This window comes from Mustela lutreola, chromosome 5, assembly GCF_030435805.1.
Source record: "Mustela lutreola isolate mMusLut2 chromosome 5, mMusLut2.pri, whole genome shotgun sequence".
NCBI classification, from domain to species: Eukaryota; Metazoa; Chordata; class Mammalia; order Carnivora; family Mustelidae; genus Mustela; species Mustela lutreola.
The window spans coordinates 38645887-38672311 of NC_081294.1; the positions used below are offsets into that span (position 1 = coordinate 38645887).

Below are 26425 nucleotides of genomic sequence, written 5' to 3' on the forward strand. Positions count from 1 at the left end.
TAGGAGGCAAAGACTAATATATAAATTATTATAATATAGGGTACAACAAGGAAAATTCATTAGAGAAATAAAAACTGTGTATCAGAGACATAATAGAGGTTAAGTTATATCCACTTGACAATGAGACCCCAAGAAACCTTTATCAAGGAGAAGGACCTTAAAGGTTGGGGAGCAATGCATAGGTTAGTAAATGGAATTAAGTAGAGCATTTTAGGAAAAGTATACAGCTTGAGCAAAAACTCAATAGTGAACCACTAGACCTACTGAGGGAATATCAGGTAATCCATTTTAGCTCAAATATAGAGAATACAAAAAGAAGTAACAGAAGATAAACAGGGAGTGTGCATCCCACCATGTTATGGTGAGTATTGAATGTAAGAATAGGGCATGTTTACTTAACTAAGCAAACCATAAGGAGCCAGAAAAGTTCTTGAGGGGTGAAGTTTATATACAGAGCTAGCTGGTTCTTAGGAAGACTAATTTGGCCACAGTAGGGAACAGGTAGGAGAAGATGGGACCAGTCATAGCAAAAGCCCTGTCCCACAAATATCTATAACCCAAAGTAGGGTTCTGCTTTTGCTCTACTCTAGCTCACACCAAGCCACTTAGCACACTTAGGTATGGCAAAGCCATTGAGAGGTCCTCATTGTCCATTCTGCGAGACCAAATGCTAGGAGCTTGGTCACTTGGTGGAGAGGGTATGTGTGATAAAAATAATGAAAGCTAGTATTTTTTATTTCCTACATCTAGGCACAATGTTGAGCACTTTACATGTACTATAATCATCATTTATTTATCACTTATGATAAATCCCCATTTTATAGATGAAGAAACCAAGGCAAAGAGAAATTAAATAACAATACCATGCATGCTGGCCCCAGAGCCAGTGTTGGTAACTGTTATACCCCTCACTGTGCTTTTTTTTAAATGCATGGGAGTATGAGATATGCATATGCATGTGTAAATATGCATGCCTTTACCTAATGTATAATTGAAATGACAACTTAAGGGAATAAATCTTGAACAAATAACATAAGCATCAAATAATAAGCATGGAAGGACTATTAAAACAAGAAGATGAAAGATTTTATATTGACTTTCCACCATGTAAACCTAGTCATGTCTCTTTGTGAGGTCCTCATCGGTGAGGAATAAATAAGAATCACTTTGTGAGAAGAATAAATGAAACAAGATGGGATTGGGAGGGAGACAAACCATAAGTGACTCTTAATCTCACAAAACAAACTGAGGGTTGCTGGGGGGAGGGGGGTGGGCAGAAGGGGGGTGGGGTTATGGACATTGGGGAGGGTATGTGCTTTGGTGAGTGCTGTGGAGTGTGTAAACCTGGCGATTCACAGACCTGTACCCCTGGGGATAAAAATATATGTTTATAAAAAATCTAAAAAATAAAAAGAATCACTTTGTGATCTTTGTTAAAAACACAAATTCCTAGGTCCCACCTCAAACCTACCTACTAAATCTGTATTTCAAGGAGCAAAGCCTAGTAATCTGTGTATTTAATGACTGAGCCAGAGTTACTTATCCATAATCTTCATAGAAGTTTGAGAAATCATTCTGGTTTTCAACCCTAGCTACAATTCAGAATCAACTTGGGAAATTTAATAATACCCATTTTTGACCTCCCTCCCCACCCTGACTGAACAACAACAAAACAAAAACGCAAAAACAAGAATTCTACTCTTATGCTTTTGTTTAGTTGCCAAGATAAGCTTGCCTTTCAAATGCTCAGAAATGTCTCTAAATAGTCCGTAGTTTCATGATTCGTCTGAACATGCTATGTATTTCCTAGTGACAGCGAAGAACCTCCTGAAGCCCTTTCTGATAATGAAGTAAACATTTCTATCCCGGTAAAATATGAAGTTGGACTTCAGTTTTACAGGTAGGAGGAAACTGCATTTTTACGTTGATGCTTTTCTACAAACCCAGTGGTTCTCAAAGTGTGGTCCTTGGCCAAGGGCATCAGGAACACCTGGGAACTTAGGCAAATTCTTGGCCCCACCCCCAATCTACTGAATCTGATTCAGTACTCTGGGGCCCAGAAATCTGTGTTAAACAAGCCCTCTGGAAAATTTTCATGTCCTCTAAAGTCCCAGCATGCTAAATAATCTTATATGTGAGGTGCTAATGATCCTGGATGGCATTAGCAGTCCACTCTAAACTCATTACCAGTCCAGTCTAAACTCTGAAGACCTAGAAGACGTAATTTACAAATGCTAGTGTTCTTGGAGGTCACCAGCATATTTCTTAGCCCTAATTTCTCGTTGTGAGGGATCTGATCAGCCTGGCCATTCTGGACACACTAGATTAAATCTTTCTTATTGATGAGGGCTGTTTACTTCTTGCATAATTCATAAATTGTCCTTTCCCCTAAGAACTTTCAATCTATCCAAACACAAATCATATTGGCAATGTTTCCCACTACTTATTCCCTTGCTTAAGCAAGACTCCAAGCTTTTGCTAAAATATATATATATATATATATATATATATATATATATATATATGCAATGTATATAAAAAGTATAAGAATCAGAGGCAAGTTTAGTCTAAAAGTCTTATTTTATTACTTTATTTTCTATGGCACTTTGCTTTTTTTTGATAACAACAAAAATGAGAGGATCATAGGGTTTATATAAAAATAGATTTTGTATATATTATTTAGTCTCTGAATTCTATTTGCTGTTTTCTATCTGCTGTTATCCACTTCTCTTGGTACAATGATTTTTTCCAAGAATTTTTCATTTTATTAAAATTTTGGCAAACACCTATAATATTTTTATTATACTTCATTCCACCAAGTTCATCCAAAGAACATGGAGAACTTGTATGGAAAAGAATGAATTTTTAAATTTAGCAGTAAATATAGGCCTTTAATATGAAAAGCTTAACATTTTTAAAAATCTATTTAAAATTCAGCACTACTAAAAATATTAAGTTTTAGCCTCATTATTCACAAAATATAAATGATGTTAGTGAATTAATAGAAACTTTCACTTGGTAACAATGAAACTTTTATTTTAAAGTTGTATATATTTTCACATTTTAAGGCCAAATTGGCTTCAGTGACTTACTGAACTAAATTATATAGTCTTTCTCATTCTCACCCTCCTCAAAGAAGTAATTGTAGGTTTCAGGGTAAAAGAATTTACCTCTTACTTGTAATCTCTACGAGTACTTTCTGTGGGATTACGTGGTATAAAGAAAGAAAAAGAGTGAGGTCATAAAAGTTAAGCTTCATTGTGTTTTGTTTTTCTTCTTCCAATTAATTCTAAGCTCTGCAAGTGAATACCATATTTCAATTGCGGCCAATGAGACTGTTCCTGAAGTTATTAATTCTACTGAGGACATTGGAGATGAAATTAATATCTTCTACTTGGTAAGAATCTACCTCTAAATTAGTATTGTCAAGGAGTAATTTATAAGCTTATAAATTAAATGAAAGTATTAACAGACACATAGAAACATGTTGATTCAACAGTTAAACTCTGTATTCCAGAATTTTTTTATAATTTTACTATTTTGAAGTACTTTTACTCAAAGAATTATTCATAATTATATTTTGAAGCAATTTTAAAAACTAAGGCACAGATTTCCTCTTAACACATGCTTTAGTTGACTTCCTAGAAAAAATAAATTTATAAAACCAAAGAGACACTATCTATAAACCTATAGAGTTTATTTACATTACTTTTTCAGTATGAGTGAGAAATGTACTTATAAAAAATAATTATGACTATTTCAGAAATTGATTATTTCAGATATCTTGGTAATATTTTACTTTACTCAACAAATAAATACATATCTCTTTCTCCTCATTGCTGCCTTCCATAGGTATCATACATAATTTATGTTCCTCCTACCAAATCCTTAAGTGATGTTTTCTATTACAACAATTATTTTTATCTTTGAATTCCTCATAATGAATTTTTCCTAACCATTATAGCAAGCAATTATGGACCTGAACCAGACTTTCATTTTAGGTAATGCCTACTTACAGACACAGACTAGAGTTAATCTTACTCAAGTAAAAGAGGGTCCAATTCAAATGATGGATTTAAATATGTATTCAGAAGTATGACATAATACAACATTATTATCTGTGAAAATGGTCTCAATCTCTTTGGGAATTGCCCACAGTGGAAAAGGAAGTTCTCTTACACGTAAAATAAATGTATCCTCTCAAGATTCATTCTATTGTTTTTATCTGGGCTCTTTGTTAAAATTTCTATGACAAGATTTTGGCGGAAATTAGCATGAATGACAATCACCTTATTACTGAGATTATTTTTTGAAATTTCGGCTGCCAAGTTCTTCTAGCCCTATTTGCTTTTCCTAGATTAAAGAATTCAACAAAAACACAAGGAAGGAACAAAGGGAGGAAGGGAGGGAGGGAGGAATGAATTTTGAATATTATAGATCTTCGTATGGTTTACTAGGGTCCAAACTGGAAACAGGTACTCTTCAGCTATTATAAATAATGCTGATATAAATAACATTGTTAAGGATATCCCTGACCATAATTTTTTTTATCTCATTATTTTGCTGGGATAAAACTTAAAGCTGGAGTAATGGAATTGAAAAAAGAATATATGGGAACATTTTCTTAGGTGAGAGCCGTGAATGAATTTACTACTAGAAATGTACCACAGAAAATGATTGGTGATACAAAGATTTATTCTCAGAGATACTCTTTTTTTAATTTTATTGGTTTATTTATTTGTTTGTTTCTTTGTTTACTTATTTGTAAGTAATCTCAACACCCAACATGAGGCTCATACACACAACCCCAAGATCAAGAGTCACATCTTTCCCGACTGAACCAGCCAGGCACCCCTGGAAAATACTGTTACCAGTGTCATTTATAGCAGTTTAAAAATTGAAACCTGGGAACAATATAAAAGTTTAACCACATAAAATTGCTTAAGTAAATTATCAGATAGTTATTCAAGGGAGAGACAGCTAAAGAGGACATATTTTAGATTAAAAAAAAAACTTAATTCGCTATTTACTAGCTCTGTGACCTTGAAAGTTCTTTGTTCCCAATTTAACCTTGTCTTCTTATAGGTAAAATAGGGATATTAAGAGAATCTACCCCATACCGTTGTTAACAGGGTTAAAGGCACTAATGCAAATAAGAGAATTAGCATAGTGTCTGGAATATAAGTGAATATTGAACATAAACAAATATTGATATCAAAAAGAAAACAAAAAAATATTGATATCATGGTTAATATTAAGCAGCTAATGAAAGTCATATTCTCAAAGAATCTCTAAGTTTATTAGAAAAGACCATGAAATACATTTTATAAATGGGGTGCCAAATCTTGTATTTTATATGATACAAATTTTATAATGTATACATATATGCAAATGATAGGTAAATTGTACACTAAAGTGTTACCAGTGTAGGAGAATTGTAGAAAACTTCCCATTTATTTTCAATATTTTCATTGTTTCTGTAAATAACATTGTTTTTAATCAGAAGAAAATAAGAGTTAATTGCAGATTACATGATTTTTTTTTATTACTTACCAGAAAGCAGATGGAATTAGAGTGGGAGACCATGGCAGGCAAGTTTAAGGCGTATTACAATAAGAAGGGACAAGAGTCAAGGAGCATGCTTAAGAGGCCCCGCACAGCTGGTCAGGAATTCCTAGAATTCCAAGATTAAGGGATGCAACCACAGGGAATTGTTTCAGATCTGTGTAACTCCCAGTCCAGAAGGCTCAGTTAGATAGATCCTTTGGATTTTCTGGCATCTAGATTAAGGAGCTCCCTACTCACCTAGGAATTCAGCCTAGGGAAGGTGTAAAGAAGGTGGAGGTCCTGAAAATTATGCCTGAGTGGAAGAAGGGAGGCCCATAGCACCTGGTTGCTCCAATTCAACCTGTGAGGACTTTTGAATAGTAAATTCAACTTCCTGATGAATTTCATCCTGCCTGGCTTTCCTTCCCTATGTGCTACACTCACCACTGGTGGCATGATGTGATATTCAGTGGGAATTGTAGTTTAGTAGATAAAAACATATAGGCAGTGAGAAAAGAATCAATGTGACTCTCATCCAACTGGATTATCAGTCGTTATTGACACAGTAGCCCTAGCTGGAGATAGGATAGTGAAAGGAAGCAGATGGTTATCTGGTTTGCCTGTGCAGTGGTGGCAGATGCCATGTGGCTGGGCTGAGAAATGATTTGTGGGCCTCAGGGGTTACAGCAGACTGGTTGAGGCAAACAAAATAGGCTCACCTGTGCTGAGTGGGTCAAGTAAATGTTCTCCTTCCTTCCCACCTCCAAAAGACTAGTGGATCCAAAAAGACAATGAGCATAAAGAAATTTAATTCTGACTTTTCTTAATCCCAGTCCTATTTTGGGACTGGGAAGATGAAGGACCAATATACATTATCGCTGATACATATGGCACTATGAAGCATCCCTATTTTATTCTTGTTTAATCATGCCAGCTCTCTGTCCAGTGCAATAAGCTGCCTGCATTCACTTTCAGATTCAAAATATTATACAACTTAAATCAGTTAAGGACAAATATCCTACCTAAGGCAGAAAGGGTGCTGTTGGAAGAGGAAGAGAGGATTAATTTTTATTTTTTTTTCCCGTAGATTAGAAAGAGTGGACATTTTCCAATGCCAGAACTTAAGCTGTCGATTTCATTTCCCAACTTGACATCAGATGGTTATCCTATGCTATACCCAAGTGGATGGTCGTCTTCTAATGTAAGTCATATGTGCCTTGGAATGACATCGTAATTATTATCTTCTTCAATTTGTATTTAAAGCCTTTTGTTCTGCATGCCACTTGTGATAAAGAACTTTACCAAAGTGACCTGGAAAATAATTTAGAAAATTTTAAATAATAATAATAACTTCCACTGGATACTTAGTAGATGCATTAGTTTCCTACAACTGCTGTGGTAACAAGTTAACCCAAGTGGGTGGCTAGAAACAACAGAAATTTATTCTTACTCGGTGCTGGAGGCCAGAGTCTGCGATCAAGTTGCCAACAATGTTTGGTCCCCCTGGAGGCTCACAGGGATGCCTCTCTCCTAGCTTCTGGGGGCTGCTGTCACCCCTTGCATGCCTGAGCTTGTGGGAGCGTAATTGCAGTCTCTGCCTCTGTCTTCACGTGCCCATCTTCCTTGAGTTTCTGTGTCTTTGCCTCTTCGGTCTCTTACAGCACAGTCATCAGTGAATTTAGAGCCCATCCTAAATGGAAAGACCTCATCTGGAGATCCTTAACAACTGCAATAAACCTGTTTCCTTCTTTCTTTCTTTCTTTTTTTAAGATTTTGTTTATTTATCTGAGAGGGAGGGAGAGAGAGAATGAGCACAGGAGCAGGCACAGGGTCAGAGGGAGAACCAGACTACCTGTAGGCAGGGAGCCCTAAGCTGGGCTCGATCCCAGGACCTGGAGATCATGACCTAAGCTGAAGGCAGAAGCTTAGCCAACTGAGTCACCCAGGTGCCTCCAAATGACCCTTTTTCCAAATAAGGTCATGTTCCCAGATTCCAGGTGCTAGGACTTGGGCATGTCTTTTTGGAATACTACTCAATCCACTGGAGTGGATTTTAGGTAACTACTTGTTTACTTGTGCCTTAACATGTTTGTTAAAGCTTTAATATTTTTGAGGTCATCAAACATCTCAAAAAAGAGACTTCCTAAATGCTCCTAAGCAATTTAAGAGCTGCACGTAAAACAGTAAAGCACTTTTTTACTCACTTATCCCAAGTAATAGTGGTATCGCACCCATTTTGTACCTATAGCTTTGAATAAGTCAATGTGGTAAATTGTGTTGGTTCAGTCTCTAAGACATAGAAAATCACAATGAATGTTGAAGCAATGCATGCATATTATCAGCATTTGACAATCTGTCTTCACTTCAGAGACTTTTTTTTACTTAAAATACTCTCAGAAATCAAGAAGTAAAAACAGTGATAGTTGGATTATGATCTTCAAATGTTTCCCTAAAAACAAGGAAAAATTAAATCTCTACCATTTCTGGGATGCCTGGGTGGCTCAGTCGGTTAAGCCGCTGCCTTCGGCTCAGGTCATGATCCCAGGGTCCTGGGATCCAGCCCTGCATCGAGTCCCTTGCTCAACAGGGAGCCTGCTTCTCTCTCCACCTCTGCCTGCCACTCTGCCTTTTTGTGCACTTGCGCGCTCTCTCTCTCTCTCTCTGACAAATAAATAAATAAAAATTTTTAAAAATCTCTACCATTTCTCTCTAATCCAAAAAAGCAAGTTAGTGAGGATGTAGAAAGACTAAAATTGTAGTTTTCCTATTACTTATGAACTTTAACCTTATTATCTTTTATCAAGGCTGTAGAGAGTTTTGATGAACAAAATGTTTATTAGAGTTAAGTCTAGAAAAACAATCTAAGAACTAGCTGTCCTATAAACACGGCATCTCAACATTTATAGGGCTGCTGACGTACATTTTCTTCCCACATAGACCAAGTATCTTACCCTTGGTGTTTAGAGACTCCTGAAATATTATTGGATGAATACACAAATACAGATGAAAGCTCATCTCTTTTTTTGTTTGTTTCACAAACCATCGTATGAGCCATCATATTGAATAACAAATGCCAACCCTTTTGTTTCCCACCATAGTTTTAATTTCTTTTCTCTCTCTGTATTATGGGAATTTACAACTAAAATTTGATGAAAACAATAAATTAATGAGCATGTTACACAGTAGTAAGTTCCACTAGCACCCTTCCTTTTTGATAACAATCTCCCTGATATCTATTACAATTCAAATGTAGCACGCTAACAGTCATTATTACCTGGGAGTCGGTGAATATGGCTACTACAGAATAGCTTCTTCCATATTGCACACTCCTGAAGATGGATCTTTCATCTGTGACAATGGCTGTCTCTCAGATGCTTCACGTTATTATACCAGGTCACTTTTCCCTCTGACATCTGGCATTGTCTGATAAAAGAAATATTTTCACTTCTTAGAATGCGAACTGCAGACCCAGTAGCCTTCAGGACCCTCTTGGCGTCAACTCTGGGAAGAAAACAATTATATCCAAACCTGAAGTTCTCAAAAGAGGCACAATTCCGGTAAATACCGATAACCAAGACAAGTACTAGTTTTATCTCATGCCTTTTAAGTGAATAAATTCAATATCAGCCTAAAAATAGCTACCTTGTAGCATGTCTTCATATGGTATCTTTTTGTCAAATGACAAAGGTACTAATATGTACCTCTGATTGTTTAAACAGGACTGCAGTACGTGTAAATTTGCTACCATTACATGTAATTTGATTCCTTCTGACATGACCCAAGTGAATGTTTCACTTATCGTATGGAAACCAACTTTTATAAAAGTAAGTGATTGCATCGTTCTCTGCAATTATTGAATTATCAAATTATGTTAACCAGTGTTTGTTCATTACTTAGTATATACCAAGTATAGTGCTTCTGTAGAAAGAACTGGAAGTGTAAAAATATGTGGTTCAAACCTGGCTCTACTTAACCAATCAAATGGGTCTCATTTTCCTTGTTTATTCGTAACTAAGTTATCTCCAAAGTGCCCTTCCAGATATATACTTTTGTTTTCAGTCTCTTTTACAATTTTTTTTGTACCTCTAGAAATAAACACCTATACTGTATCAAAGTTTGCATTTATCTTAACATAATAGAACCCAGTTAAGGGACAAAGAATTCTAGAGAGACAGCGCTTGACTCCTTGACACCATTAACAACAAATAGAGCTAACACATATTGTGGATTTATTGTATTAGATCAGACTTTACATATATATACATATATATGTACACACATTTATGTATACTATATATATACACAATTTATACTATATATACACACATTTATATATACTATATAATACATAATTTATGTATAAGATATATGCACACACATTTATATATACTACATATACACATTTATATATACTACATATACTATATATATATATATAAAATAGAAGGATATTTTTTAACTTCTAATAGTCATATCTGTCTGACAACAAGCTACTTTAAAACTTAATCCATTTGTATTTTGTATGGTTTCTTTCTCTCATAGAAGTGTTTGGTTAATTATATGAAATTCCCATTTTTAGGATTTGATCATAACCTAAGTTGCAATTTTCATAAGTTAAAAATATTAAGTTGCAATTTTTGTAAGTCACAAACTGTTGGATATTGGCAATTTTGTGTTTTATCCTACACAAGCTCCTATATAAACTTCATTACCAGAGTGTAGCTATTTCATATCTAGCTGTATGAAAGGGGGCAGGGTTTGAGGTTTGTTTTTACTAAGGATAAATCTGAAGAAAATGATTTCGAAAATTGTTGCATTCTATAACAAGGACCTAAGTGACAATTTGAGTGGAGAGAAGAGGGACGGGTCGTCGTTTGAAACAACCTGTTCATTTGGATGTTAATAAAACCAGTGTTTTTAAACCTCTCAGGAAAATCTCCATTTTAAAAATTGCACTGCTCAAACATGACTAGCTCTTACTATGATTAGCATAATATATTGAATATAAATTCTATTTGCTTTTCAGACACGTTTTTCTAGCTTAAATCTTACTGTAAGGGCGGACCTTCAGAGTGAAAATACATCACTGATTTTAAGTACTGGGAATCAAAAAAGAGAGGTAAGAGGAACTCTAAGTCTTGAAAACATTATACATTTCACTCTGAATTTTGTGACATAATGTTTTATAATTGCTTATAGAACCTAAAGCGGTGACTAGCTAGTCACTAAGTAACAGACATTTTTGCTTCAAATTGTACTTAATTAACTTCAAGTGTGATTTCAGTCTTCTTTGTAAGAAACTGGGAAAAACCATGATATTTACAATTAACATGCCATGTTTGACTTTACTGCTTGTAACTATCACAATAAATTGGTGTTTTTACTTTCACCTTGATAACAAAAGATGCATTCGTAATTTTCCTCCTTAAAAACTGACATTATAAAATGCAGTTGATATCTGAAGAGCAGACTTGTAAAACACTTTATAGAAAGTGACTCTACACTTCAGAAATAAATGTAAATTTTGAAAGGTTTTCTTCATGTAGTCATTGGGAAGTCAGAAGCAAAAATGAAATGTTATTCCCTCGTACAAATTCACACTTCAGTCCTTGGGAAAAACAAAATGGTTTGAGGTTTTCTCCCTCCTGCTTCATTATAAAATAAGGCCAGAATACTTGTTACTGATGTGGATATGTAAACATTTCTCCTCTTTTCATGGGGGAGTTTAAATATCCCATGTGGATAGTATGAATCATTTAATTTTATCTGGAAGCTATCTGACATTCAGATATTGTTTAAAAATTTTCTTATTTCAAATTAATACTTATCTCAAGTAGTTCCAATGTCAATGACCCCTGGTAAAAGAATATAAGCATATATTTACTTACATTATAAAGAATACTGATAAATGCAAAGTTGTTCCACATGCAGAGAAGCCAAAATTTTACCAGTAAACACCACCCCCAAAATGAGTATGAATAATATTGTAAAAGAGTACTTTTGATTCCTAGATATGTTTCATTGAAATTTTATAATTAGCTCTATTTCCCCTAAATGTTAGTTTAAAACTCCCCTTGGAACTATCATTCAACATTTTATCCTAAAAGAAAATTATACCTACATTGTTAAAATTACTAAAAGTGATCATTTTGTCATTGTGTGATCTTAGAGAAGTCCCTGATCCCATCAGACTTCAGCTTCTGCATCTGTCAGTTCAGGGAATTGTTTTAGATGTATTTAAAACCTGTCCTAAAAGATCTTATTTTTTGTATATGTACACGCGTGCCAGCTCTGCATTCCCAAAGCATCAGCAGTGACCCACACGGAGCCATCTGAATAGCTTGTATCAGTATCCAATATATGTAAATATCTCCCCATTCCCTTTTTTACCTCCAGTCTTCCCTCTAGCGTTAGGAATTGAGAAGGTCCCTGTGACAAGCCAACATAGAAACTTGAACTGTTATTCATCGTGAGATCTACCCTGAATTAGTCTTTTTTCTTAGAAACCTAGGGATGAGACCCAGGGCAGACAAATCTCACCATGATTTGGGGGACACATGGAGCAGCTGCTTTAACCTAACTACGAGCTTTTTACCTCAAAGTTCTCCTTCAGTTAAGACCTAATGTATAAATTGAAGATCAGTTGACTGGCAGAGACAATGCCTTCTAATAAAAAGCACATAGGGCTGCATATATGTGCAAAAATTTATGTTACCTGTACACTTGAGATTTGTACATTTTACTGTAGGAAATTTTTATATAAATTTGTAGACAAAAAATAAAGCACATGAAAACTAGAATGAGAAGAAGACCTGCTCAGGTTTTTTTTATGTCAGCAAACTGTGGGTAACACTCCAGCCTAAACCTTTACGGTCATGATAATGTACTAAAGTCCATCAATAAATCTTCAAAATACATAATACTTTGGGTTCTCAGTGAGTTAAGTGCACCTCTACTCCCAAGCACTCTGATTCATAGACAGTTTGCTCTTTATGTATGCATTTCTAAAGCATACGATTATACATATTTGGGGTAATAACAAATTTGACATGCTTAGAGATTTTGAATAGATGAAGGGCGTTTATAAATGTAAACTCAAGGTTTTCTCTGTAGGTAGTAATCAGATTAAGTACATTGTTTGGTAGAAAATTATAGCCTGCAAGAACTCAATGTACCAGGACATATAGTAGATGTTTATCAATGTTAACAGTCTTTTTAAATAAATTTCAGTTCGGTATTCAAATATCCAAAGATGGACTGCCGGGCAGAGTGCCGTTATGGGTCATCCTGTTGAGTGCTTTTGCTGGACTATTGCTATTAATGCTGCTCATATTAGCCCTGTGGAAGGTAAGCACCAGAGTTCCTTTGACTTTCTATTTCAACTATCAACAGCAAATTGGTGAAATAAATGATCATTTATCCATGCTGTGTAATATGGTATTACACAGCCATTAAAAATATTGAGATGATAACCAAGACAAAAGAAAAAAAATGGGTTGAAGTCTCTGCCTTTGGTTCTGGTCATGGTCCCAGCATCCTAGGATGGAGCCCCGCATCCAGCTCTCTGCTCAGCAGGGAGCCTGCTTCCCTTCCTCTCTCTCTGCCTGCCTCTCTGCCTACTTGTGATCTCTGTCTGTCTAAGTAATTAATTAATTAATTTAAAAAATTCTCCCTCTCCCTGTGCCCTCTGCCTCTCTTTATATGTCTTTATATGTCTATATATATAGACCTTTATATGTCTATCACACTGAAATATTTGTAAATTAAGTATGCATTACTTTTATAAGTAAAGAATGAAAACTCTCTTTTATAAAAAAAAAAAAAGAATAAAATGAGCTCTTATGTCAGTTTAAGAGTATATAAATAATAGAATGGTTAAGATGAGCCTTATCCAAATACATATATCTATATATCTTAAAAACTAAGACTTCTTTAATATATGAAGAAATGTGCCACGTTCTATGTAATAGCTGTGTGTCTGAGTGAGAGAAGGTAAGTTCATTAGTCAGTTGATGAAAGAAAAATCTTACTGTTTCACTGACTCCTATTTCAAATCCTCTCATAAAACTATTTCTATTCGGTAAATCCATATATTTATGTAGATATTTTGCTTATACTGAGATGTGTGAGATTTTTCAAACTCCTAGCTGTATCCTTTTCAAATTAAGCAGAACTAAGATGATAGTATTTACACAAATTTAGTAGAGAGTAAAGTCCTATCAAAAAGTTGAATTTAATGTTTTTTCCAATGAAACATCAAATTGGTATTCATTCTAACATCATACCACCCTATATTTTACCAAATTGTTTTATTAAATAACTAAACTCTGTTAAAAACACAGGTTGTGGTTACATATTCATTTTTCTAATACCTGAGCAGCAGAATTCTCTTTTGACTCAAATAGTTTAAATAATAAATTTTTGTCCCACAAAGTGCCAAAGGTTGCTACCCTTTTCGACTGGCTTACAATGCCTAACTTCTTCTTTTGGGGGGATTACACCCAGGGTGGATGATAAACAAAGCCATGTTAAAGGTGTAGATCAGTAGCATTTAGTTTAGTGAACAGAAACTGCAGCTTTTCTCCAGCAAAGTCTCATTAAGACAGAATTCCTTGCTTTCTCAAACCTCCAGCTTCTCCTCCTACTCCAGAGAGTTACCAGTGTTCCGTCTGTAATACCTGGCTTTACCACACCGTGGTACCCAAGACCTGGCTTAGTGATGTCGAGGTTGTGCTTGAAACAAAGACTCACTCTTCACTTCTGTGCACCTCTATTCCAGAGAGCATCTTACTGTTGATTTCTTTCGGTGTGCTTTTCTATTCTGAGCACTGCACTTGCCCGTGTAGTTTAGGACACAGCTGACAGGGATCTTTTTACACTCAATAGACCCTGAGCTGAAACCTTAGGATTATCCCTTCTTCCTCCTTCTTCCAAATCTGACTCTGGAAGTTCATTGAAACCCCCAGGCTCCATACAGGGAACAGGCCAAAGATTCTTCCTGGATCTGTGACTTTATTTCAAAAAGCGCTGTCTTTATATAATTTGTCCTTGCAGGACACATGGTAGAAATTAAAGTTTTTCAAAATCTTAATGGTAGCTTGCTATAGTTAATATTGAAGAGAGAAGGCTTTGAGGAGACACAGGTTTAAATAGAGAAACACCTTCTGGAATATAGTGCCACACACTGAGGGAGAAGCCCAGTCAGGCCAATATGACCAACAGAATGAAATGAGACTCAGCCCACAGAGAAGCCCTAAGAAAGCAGAACCTTTTTCCTTCTTAACTTGATTTCATACTGATGCCTGAAGTTCATCACTAATGATTTATTTACTAACCCTGAAGGTGTATTCCTTATCCAATATACATATTCTTGGCAACTGTGGATGGGAAATAGTACCACCATTTTTCTGTTTTTTATATATTAGTTCAATTGGTTCACTCAACATTTATTCCATATTATAGTCAGTAAGCACGTCATTTCTACCAGGTACTGTTGAATCTGACCCTTTGCCATAGGGTTTTGAACCCAGGGATAAGCATAAATAAGATCTAGCCTTTACTGATAAGTAAATATGGAAAGGCAGAGAAGGAAAGTGAAAGTTGTAAGTCTGGGCACTGAAAACAAACTTAGCTTGTTTTTAATTTTGTCCAGTATTGGCTCTAGCCAGTTTGAAGCTATGTCCCGTATTCACCTAGTCTCCAGTCTTACGACCCAACTTCACTAACAACCCAGGTTAATAGAATTAGCTGAGTGGAAAAGTTCAGATAACACAATTAAGTTTTTTTTTTTTTTAAAGAGTTTATTTATTTATTTGGCAGAGATCACAAGTAGGCAGAGAGACAGGCAGAGAGAGAGAGAGAGAAGCAGAAACCGAGTTCATGTCCTCCTTTGGTTGCCCAACAAAGGCAGTAATGCTGCATGAGCTGTTCGAGAAGCTCCATTTCATCCAGGAATTCAAGTGACTCTATTCTGCTCACTTCAGCTTGAGGCCGAAGCTGAGAGCCGATCAGAGAGCCCAATGTGGGGCTCGATCCCAGGAACCTGAAATCATAACCTGAGTTGAAGGCAACGGCCTAACCCACTGAGCCACCCAGGCACCCCCACAATTAAGTTTTAAAATAGGACACTTCGGGGTGCCTGAGTGGCTCAGTCGGTTGAGCATCCAACTCTTGATTCCAGCTTGGGTCATGATCGCAGGGTTTTGAGATGGAGCCGGTGCATGGGGCTCTGTGCTCAGCAGGGATTCTGCTTGGGATTCTCTCTCTCCTACCCTCTGCCCCTCTGCTCAACCCCCACTGGCTCTCTCTCTCTCAAATAAATAAATAAATCTCAAAAATAAAAAATAAAATAAAATAGAGCATTTAGTATATGAAAGCAAAGGAAGGTTGAAAAGATGCCAAAAGACTTGAGAGGGAAAGGACAAGAGAGAGCGAGCGAGAGAGCAGGGAGGGACAAAGGAGAGGAAAGTCTTATACCCACCACCTGTTCCTGTGACAGCCTGGTCTGATTTATTTTCAGCTCAGGACCTGCAGGCACAAGGTAAGGGGCCTGATAGTTTGTGAATCCAGAACTTTTATTTTTGGCTCAAAGGAAGAAACCCTGAGACACAGAGAACTGCCATTGGAAGAGGATACATTTATTGTGTTTTTTCATGTTAATTTACCTGTTGTCCCCTTTTCCTCATCTACCGCCAACTAGAGTCTGACATATTGGAAGACATAAAGCTGTGTCATGGTGGAAGACATAAAGAAGTTACCTTCTTTAATTTAAAACTGCATTTTTGAGGGGAGGGGGATGGGGGGATGGGTTGGCCTGGTGGTGGGTGTTAAGGAGGGGATAGATTGCATGGAGCACTGGGTATGATACGTTAACAACGAATCTTGGAACACTACATCAAAAACTAATGACGTACTGTATGTGACTAACATAACATAATAAAAAATGATAAAAAATTTTTTAAATCTGCATTTTTGACCATTTATCCTATATAAGCCCTCAATTATTCAATAATGATTTTTTAAAGTATACCATTCCCTTGCGAAATTCACCATAACTTCATTATTAAAATGATATGGAGGTACCATACCTTCAAAGAATTAACTCACTGCCTGAACTATTATAATCTGCTCTGAAACTTTAAAAAAATATATAGACTTTAAAAATACACTTCTCTAGGACCCTTAATTTCCTTTTATTTAAAATACATTTTAGATGAGATTATTACAAAGGTCCCTTTCAGTGCCTGTACTTTTTTTTATTATAATGTATAATAGGAAATAAGTATAACACTTATAATTTTATAATGATCCAAATTAAACAGTATAATTAAAAAGTCACCCACATTCACCCCTATGTGAAATTTCTTCTATGATCAGTGAGTTCCTTTTCATCTCCAAATAATACAGCATGTTTTCAAGAGGCACTTCCTGTCAAGCCTATAAAGGCAGATATTCTAACACATTTAAAATTAATCCAGACAACTCCTGTCTCCCCCACCCCTCAGCCATGGTGCATGTGCCAGATTCCCCCACCTCCAATGACCTCAAGTTTTGATCATCATTTAACTGATTGAATTTCTCTGCCACATCCCTGAGAAAAATGTAATGACAAAGTGCCATTCAGTGCTAGCTAACTCTAGTTTGTATGTCTTCCCAAATATTTTCCCAGAACCTCTAAGTTAGTTCACCACGTGTACTAGTTTTTACTAGGAGACATGTATATTTCACCAACAAAAAAGTTTAAAATGAAGCAATTTAATTAAATATCATTTCTTGACATTCAGTATTACTTAAGAGGTCAGTGAAAAAAAAATCTCAATTATATTCATTATCTGTATGCCCAGAAGCACTGACATAGTATTAAATTTTATCTAAGGAAATTACTATTTATTACCTAAATTCAAATAATTAATTGTGTTATGCTTGGTATTTTTTTCAACAGATTGGATTCTTCAAAAGACCACTAAAGAAGAAAATGGAGAAATGACGTATTTTACAGGAGAAAAAAATACAGTTATTCGATTATCTATCCTCAGGTTTGCCTCAAATATGTGACAAGAAATTTAAGACATAGTCACATAACTTTATGTACTCCATCAGGGATTAATCACCTGGAAAATGACAAATCAAGGAAGATCCAAAAATAATACCATAAAGATATATTTTATAAAATGATGAAAAATATTTTTAAATAATTACTCTTTGTGTTATTTAAGTAAAATTACAAAGTGTTTTGAAGATGAAGAATAACTTGTACAAATATGTTTATATATTAAATCAGCATCCAGAGTATTTAAGAAATGCATAAAAAGATTTTTATGATCATTGATAAATTGAGCTTTTTCCATTGATTCCTGATGGATATCCACGTTCAGCATGATAGTCAACATTTGTAAATGACAAGAGAGGAATTAAACGAAAAAGATCACTTCTCTCTATTCAAATGAGACAATTTTCCTCGAGAGACTATATATAAAATATGAACTGAAAATAGAATTAAGTCATATAGAATACATTCAACATCTTTGTGTTGGGTTCTGTACTTGGAAAGCTTTTTGTTTGTTTGTTTGCTTGTTTGTTTTTCTCCCAAAGTGTTTGGAAACAATTGAGCTGATGGAAAATGAAGATAGACTTGTTTAAAGACAGCTCACGGAATGGATTAAGCTTTCACAGAACATGCTTAATTTTGACAGGAGCCCTAAAACTCAAAACTTTCATGCTGAAAACAGCACTTCACAGCAGTTTTGTGGGGCAGAACAGTGATTTGTAATGAAAAGCCCTCTTGTGTGTGGGATATGCTGAGATGGTTTCTGAATGGAACGTGACAGCAGATGCCACAGAAACGCCCACCTCATCTTTGCTGGGCAGCTTTTGAACATTATGGGTCCAGGATGTAACCAGAAGTAGGAGTTTTCTCAACTCCTTGGCAAGTGGTTCACTGAAACCCTCAAGCTGTGAGAGTATGTTTATTTTTAATTTTTTAAAGGTATTTAATTTTCCAAACACATTTCTTATTTTTATGAAAGGCAGCATTCTATTATAGTATTGCATTTTTACCAATAAGCCACTGTTTTTTTAGTGTGGCATATCAATATTTAAATAGAACTCCAGAAGTGTATTTTAAAGAATCTTAGGTTTGAAACCTTGCACCAAGAGAAAGATATCACGTCTTTGTATGAGCTTCTTTGCTCCTGAAGTAATCATTATGGTGCATCGGACTCTACTGAAGCACAAGCTCGTAGGTTGCTCTGTTTCTTAGGAAAGTAACAATGGATGAATGTATCACAGCTGCATGTGTGAACTACTGCTGTAAAATTTGCTGATATTCCTGCAACAACTCCATCTCTCCACCTGGCTGACCATCACAAGACCAGCACCTGCCCAGCACCTTACACAGAAAGTCCTAGACTCTACTTTTCTCCAAAGCATCAAATCAAGGGAGAAATTAAATGCCATAGGTTTCATTTTTTAAACTAATTTCCAAGGAATTCTCTAAGGACTCAGAGTCCACTCCCTCGTGCCTGTCTGCATCTACGTCTAAGATCCTGATGACCAAAATCATGCACCTGGGGAGTGCCCTGGTCATCAATACTAGAAGAAAGGCTCAGTGCTTCCAGAGATGTGATATCCTCTTGCCGGTCGTTGTTCTGAAATGTCTACTTCGGGAATCTCCTTCCCACAGCCTATCTCCAGGTCTGGAAATCATTCTTCCTACCTGTTCTTTCCTTGCCCCACAGAACTCAGGTCTCTCTTACTCTGAGCCACCGCATTGCAAGCCTATTGGCAGCTCAGCTCCAAAGTCAGCACATTCTTAGAATAAATCAAACAGGTAAACTTAAATTCACACTTGGCCTCTAGGACTCTCAAGCATCCTGTTTCAGTGAATGTGCACATTTCAACCAAATACGATGTTACAGGAATGTGCACATTTCAACCAAATACGATGGTAACCCGGAAGGGAAAGATCGAAACAATGGCATTTCGAACTTGTTAGAAAAGAGAGGAGGAACCACTGGGACAGATCAAATAGCTACATATAAGCCTGGCACAGTTTTTAACAGAAGTCGTTCCCAGTTTTCAAACAACGTATAATGAACCAGATATCCCTTTTCCCTAGTGCTATTATTTGTTGGGCTTTATGTGTGTATGTGTGTGAACATCTGTATGTTTAATGTGTAAATACACATGTACACGCGTGCACACACACACACACACACATGAAAGGACACAAATCAAATACAAAATACCTCGGTCATATCAAATGGCCGGGTTTGACAAAATGACAAAAAAAATAAACACAAAAGCTACACCAACAAGAAAAGTTTGATTCATCCATTTTAATTAATTAATTCATTCATTTTCATTAATATTTAACTTTAGGGCACAGTTCTGCAACAAAAGAAGTAAACGTGGAAGTTTTGACTAAAATAATAAATCAACAGTACGAGTGTTCTAAAACATAGTTAGTGATTAAGAAATATACCAAACTCTAATCATTTTATTTTAAAGCACTTAATAAGAGAAGTGAGTGCTATTTAGGACTATGGGTTTATGCCAAAAACTTTTTTTTGCATTGGTATTTTATAAAATTGATTATTTCTTCCATTGTGAACTAAAATATGTATGAAGTCCCTTTTCGGAACTTAGAATGGTATATTGGTAAATTATTCAACAACTAGCTCTCCAGGAGGAAAGAAAATCCCTGATTTGTATAATTTGCCAATTTCCATGATTTAAATAGTCTTGCCATGGCCATTTTCAAGCTACCAATATAACCCTAACCAGCTTGCAAAACCCCTGAAAATTGATCTGTCAGCTCCCACGAACCAGTATTAGCTGGCTTCAGCACACCATTGAAATAGATTAGATGACAATAATAGATGATAGATAAACAGATAGATAGGTAGATACAGAAATACAATGATATAGAGATATAACATGTTAGGTATATATAATGCATAACTACACACAATATAATCATCTTTCAAATTATGCTTTAAATGCTCATCTCAAGCCCAGCAGACATAATTCTATCCCTCATTCTTCAATTTCAATTTCTAGAATTATAGCCTTCCTTTAATCTTAATAAAATGATAAAAAAAAAAAAAACTTTCAGGAGAAGCAAGGAGTTGAAAGCAAGAAAATATAAAGGGTGACACCATGAAAATCAAACTTTGACAGCCACAAAGAAATTTTTACTTTCTCTAGGAATCCAGAGTCCTGAAACAATACTGTGAAGGTTCATCCTTTGCAAATATTTATAATTTCTGTGATCTAATTTGAAATTCAGTGGTTCCATTTATTCAGTTATTTTCTCTGAGCCTTAAAGTCATAGGCAATTTAATCTCTAAATATTTCCATGTCATCAGTATGCTTGAAATGAGGCTTGTACGGGAAGATGTTTTTGCAAAATTTGATGCTTCCTCAACCATAATAAATGTACCTACACAAGCAAATACCTGTAAATACCTATAGATACATATATTCTCTTTTCCTTTTACAAAACCAATATCTAGACTCAATTGGAAAACAAATATCTGCTCCAAAAGCAAATGTGGTTGCACAATATTTGACCAAAGCTGGGTTGTAGCTGTCGTGGGAAGCTGTGCTCACATTCTCCCCAGGCAGCCCCTGCAAGGGGCTTATAAGGGGGAACAGCCACCCCTCCAGCTCCCGGCAGTGTGCTTTCATAGAAGATGTCTTTGTCAAACATGTAGTAATCTGCTCCATGAAAATTAACTGTCTTCCTTGGCACAACACTGAGAAAACTAGGGAAGACCCAGGCTCCAAGCATGATTCATGTGCTTGGTGCGGTCACGTTATTGTTAACTAAAGAGGCTTCGGGCAGCTCCTTTTTTTTTTTTTTTTTTTTTTAAACAAAATAATATCCTTTGCATCCTTCATTTAGTTTCAGCGCTTCTCAAGACCTCTACATTAGTCATCTCCCCCCACCCCACCACCAAGGGAGATTTTCCAGAAGACTATTGGAGAAAAACCCGTTTACATGTCCTCTCTGTTTGCTGTGAATACCAGCTTCAGTGAACTGATCCTTTATACAGAATTTCAGGCCTCAGGTCTTCTGTGACACTATAAAGGCATGACATGATATAGGCATAATGTAACAGGGACAAAATGCCTTGTACTTCAGAGAAGGAATATCTTTAAATTTACTAACCTTTGTGGGATGTTGTCAGCATCTATGCCAAGAGTTGAAGGAAGGGTTTGTAGGATGTAGCCATCAGCACCCCGCAATCTCCATCCTCACCCATGGACACAATAATCCAAAAAAATTAAAGGAGGGCTCTAAAATCTTCAGACTGAAGCTGTTTTTTAACGTGATTTAACTGTAAACAGCAGATTTTTTTAATGCAAACATAGCTTCAAGACGAGTCCACTCGGCAACCCTTTTCATACCAAACTGCTGTCCCTAAACCTCTCCGGCACAGGACTTCTGATGTTAACTCTGCCGTGCATTACAAAAGGGCTCAATTCTTCTGTTTCCCAAATGGAAGCGCTATTGTGCAATATCTTATGTAAAACAATAAAAATAGAGCTAACACCTAACATTGTGATCTGGTGAACAAGTCCATATCCTTGGTCCTCATTTTCTTTTTTTAAGATTTTTATTTATTTTTTTGACACAGGGGGAGAGAGAGAGAACACAAGCAGGCAGAATGGCAGGCAGAGGGAGAGAGAGAAGCAGGCTCTCTGCTGAGCAAGGAGCCGGATGCGGGACTCAATTCCAGGACCCTGGGATCATGACCTGAGCCAAAGGCAGACACTTAACTGACTGAGCCACTCAGGCATCCCCCTTGACCCTCATATTAAAATTTAACCTTGAATTTTAAAATTCCAACTAGCAGCCTTTAGCCATCTACCTTGAGGAAACATGAAGAAGCCTGTGTCAGCTCCTAAGCCCCAACTGCATTGTCCCCTGCGACATCTGGCACCTGGAGGTCCAGGTTGTAACTGATGGGGATGGATACATACTTCTGCCTCTATGAAAGGCCTGAGCTTAACCCCTAAATTCATGGCACCCCAGATCAGCCTGGCCTCACCTCATATCAGATATACATATAAGCACTTCTTGCTGAAAATTGGCCATACTGAAAAATACAATGCAAGGTGAGTTATCATTTCAGACGTACTCTGCTTTGAGGTCAGCGTCTTTTTTTTTTTTCCCTTTTTAAATATATCAAAACCTTTTCCCCATAACTAATGAGTGCAGAACTTTACCTAAGACTTCCTTGCATTTGCCTCCTGCTACTGGCTGGAGAATATCCATGCTATGAGGACGGGCAGCAGGAGTCAGAGCCCATTTGCAGTATCTTTCCGCCTGCTGCCCTCCAGTCGGTCTCTTCTATTCTCAAGTGCACACTGGGGATGTTTTGTTTTGATCTGGAACTTCTTGGCAAGGCCATTACAAGCCTCGTGCCCCTTGCAGGACCTTGCATGGTTGCATGTTTTCTTCTGATGAGTTGAGACTTGGAAATCCTTTAATTATCTGACACATCACGGAAACCCTGGCAGTACACTAGGGACCAGTGACATTCCCAACTATGATGATATTTGATTTCACCATACTTCAAGTCACATCTTTATGGAAAAAAAAAAGAAAGACTAAGTGGAATTTTAGAAGCTCTTCTGCAGAAGACAGAGACTCAATGCTTAATCTTTTATTTCAGCGTGATCTGTGCATATAGATGGAGGACAAAATTTTAAAGAGAAATCTTCCAAGTAACACAGAATGAAAGCCAGGTGTCCTCTGGAACAATTCCCTGTTGCCATTACTTGTTCCCACCCCCATTTTTAAAGCAAGAGATTGAATGAGGAAAACTAAACATCATTGTTCCTCCACAAAGTTGTAGCCAAGCAGAAGGGAAGACACACCCCCACACAGAAACTGATCATGGCTTTCTGAGACACTGTAGCATGGTAGGTCCTGTGCCAGATGGCAGGCAGTCTTCCTGTCATGCCCCCCTCAGGCATCTTGCATCTTGAGAGACAGGAAAAAAAAAAAAATGGTGGGGGAGAGGAAATGAAGCTATTTATCTTTTATATATACATCCTTCCTCCTCAAAATACCACAAGCTTCCTTAGACCACATTGTACCCACACACCATATTAACACATGTACTTTGCACGAGTAAATTGTTGATTAAATAAAAACATATTCTTACTTGCTTATTAACTAGGGCTAATTTGCTAAAGTTTAGTACACTTTGTCTCAAGTAAAAACAATCCTTTGAGGCAGCAACACACAGATCTTCTTCATACTGGAATCATTTCGCACAGGACATCCTGATACTTCCATTTAATTCCGACACCTCTTGGCCTTATTGCAGGATGCAACAGCTCGCTCTCTCTCTGCTTTCTTCACCAGGAAACATCGGCCTGTGAAGAGAATAGTCTATTGTGTATTACTTCTGTGAGGGTGTAAAATTGTTAACGGTGTGAAGAATCGTATCCATTTGATTAAAAAGAAAAATATTGTATATAATAACTACTGCCCTGAAACAATTCTTCTATCACTCGAATAAAGTTTTCAGCATGGCCTGACATAAGGTATATTGCATTGTGTATTTTTTTTTATTTACCTCAGAATAAACCTATTAAAATGAATAACTTGAGGGGATGTGCATTTCTGTAAGACTTTTATTGGACAAACTCATTAGACAAAAGTGTTTTCCTCTCCTTCAGAGCAAACACCTTTGTTGACTCTATTAATTTATTAGATGTCTAACTTAAACCCATGTTTTAAAAAGCTGTTTTCAGGCAACAATCATTAAAGTGATAGAGTTAGAAATAGCTGAGAGAATAAAAGAATATTTTGAATACCCAATATATGGTATATCCTGTACACTGATTTGAGGTCAGAGGTTTGGTATTTTGCGTATAATTCTTTCTTATCTTGTGCATCAGCTGTGTATTTACGTCAAGGTAAAGGAGCATCCTGTCTTATCTATGAATTTTTTTCTAATGATTCAAAGAAGAATGGGATTGCTGTGATTTAAGTACATAAATTTTATCCAAGATTAGTATTTCTTCCAAAGGTCCAACTTTTTTTTTAGCTCCTTGGTAGGTTTTCACTTTGATAGCCTAAAAGGAAAAAACAAAAGCAAATAAAGTGTGTCTGTGGTGTTTCCTGTATACAATATAGCAATGTTATTAGTCTTTTGCAAACTTGACACAAAAGCCACAGAATCCGTATTACCACATATCTTCTTCTAATGGGATGTTTTAAAAATAAATAATCTGTTGTAACAATAGATTAGACCACATGGAAAGAAACAAAAAAAAAATTCCTAAATGAAAAAAAAAAGTTAATTTCTTTATTTAACCTATAATTCAAAGAAATATAATTTTTAATTATATTTTAATTTTCCTTCTAGCCTAAGGAAGGGCTAGAATAAGATATAAGAAGGAGTTTTAGTAGTAATCACACATGTTCATCTTGCAAATGTTTTCATCCTCAAAGCACACTGTAGGATGACTAAGGTACTTCTACAGAAGAAACAGGCAGACTTATGAGAAGATTATTTACAAGATCTTGTACTAATTCTTGCCAGCACGTTTCCAATACCCTGTTTTTTCTCTCCACTGTGAGAAGTAGTTTTTCTGCCAGTTCACCTTTTGCCTAGGATGAGAATACACAGTGGAGGTACAAAAATCTGGATATATTCACTATAAAATAAATGGCATACATCAGAATTTATTATTTGTAAGGCTTATAGCATAGGCACATACTTCACTTTCCTATCCCTTGTGGTGTCTTTTTTTACTTTTATAAAATTAATGTAATAATCTGCAGGCAGAAGTCAGGAATAATGTTCACCCAACAGAAGTGATCAATGAGGACTGGTGGTAAGTTCTATTTTCTTCTTTACAATAGTTATACTATTTGACCTGTTTTTAAACAAACGAGTATCAATTTTTAAATCAGTAAAGAATTAAGGTAAAAGGGAATATGTGCACATTGTAGGAAATCTGAAAAACAGAGGAATAATTTTAAAACAGCCATAATACCAGATATTTCTAACATCAAATTGTCCTTTTTATGGGCATACATGCTTATTTTTTTACATATTTCTATTTTGATATGCTTAATACCACAGAGAACATGGTACCCTGTGACTTCTAAAAATGTTACATTCTATTTTCAATTTTTCTTTGGTTTTAAAATGGTGATAGCCATCAAATTCTTTCCTTCACTCTGGAGCTGACAATAAAAATATATATATATCCCCTCTCACCTTCCCTCTAAGTTAATAATCATTATACACACATATATATGCCATGGTAGAATTCTCCATAGTCCAGATGTCAAATAATGACTTTTTTTACCTACTTCTTCAAGCAGGGGTGGGATGGGCCAAACAGCGAGGAGTGGATACAAAAAGATGAGAAAGAATTCGCTAAGAATAAAAGCAAGCCATGAGAGACTGTGGACTTTAGAGACAAACTGAGGGGGGGGTTTCTGGGGGTGGGGGGTGCGGTGAGCCTGGTGGCGAGTATTGTGGAGGGTATGTATTGCATGGAGCACTGGGTGTGGTGCACAAACAATGAATTTTGGAACACTGAAAAAAATTAATTTACTTTTAAAAAAAAGAATAATAGCAAGTGTGGCCCCACTGATTATGCAAAATCAACTGGGTTATTTTATTAACAATGCTTGAAAAAGAAAGAATTTTTGCCAGAAACAAGAGCTGTCATCATTACATTAAAATCATTACAAACAAATGAAGACAGTGAAGGGGAAACAGAGGAACAAGCAAAACACGAGGGATATAGAAAACACATAGCAACATAGCAAATGTTACTCCAACCATATCAAAAATTATGCTAAAAGTGAATGGTCTAAACACTCAAACCAAAAAGC

At 36.1% G+C, this 26425-nt stretch overlaps 1 protein-coding gene across 2 annotated transcripts in view; it reads left to right on the forward strand.

Moving 5' to 3' along the window:
• ITGA1 (integrin subunit alpha 1) overlaps positions 1-24114 on the forward strand; it is a 176813-nt gene extending 152699 nt beyond the window's left edge. For both annotated transcript variants that reach the window (XM_059173952.1, XM_059173951.1), the window contains 8 exons: positions 1811-1900; positions 3295-3397; positions 6635-6748; positions 9000-9104; positions 9267-9371; positions 10574-10666; positions 12778-12894; positions 17489-24114. In XM_059173952.1, the coding sequence (XP_059029935.1) occupies positions 1811-1900; positions 3295-3397; positions 6635-6748; positions 9000-9104; positions 9267-9371; positions 10574-10666; positions 12778-12894; positions 17489-17533 (772 nt within the window). In that variant the 3' untranslated portion in view covers positions 17534-24114. The remainder of the gene's footprint in view (positions 1-1810; positions 1901-3294; positions 3398-6634; positions 6749-8999; positions 9105-9266; positions 9372-10573; positions 10667-12777; positions 12895-17488) is intronic.
• The last annotated feature ends 2311 nt before the right edge of the window (positions 24115-26425 follow it).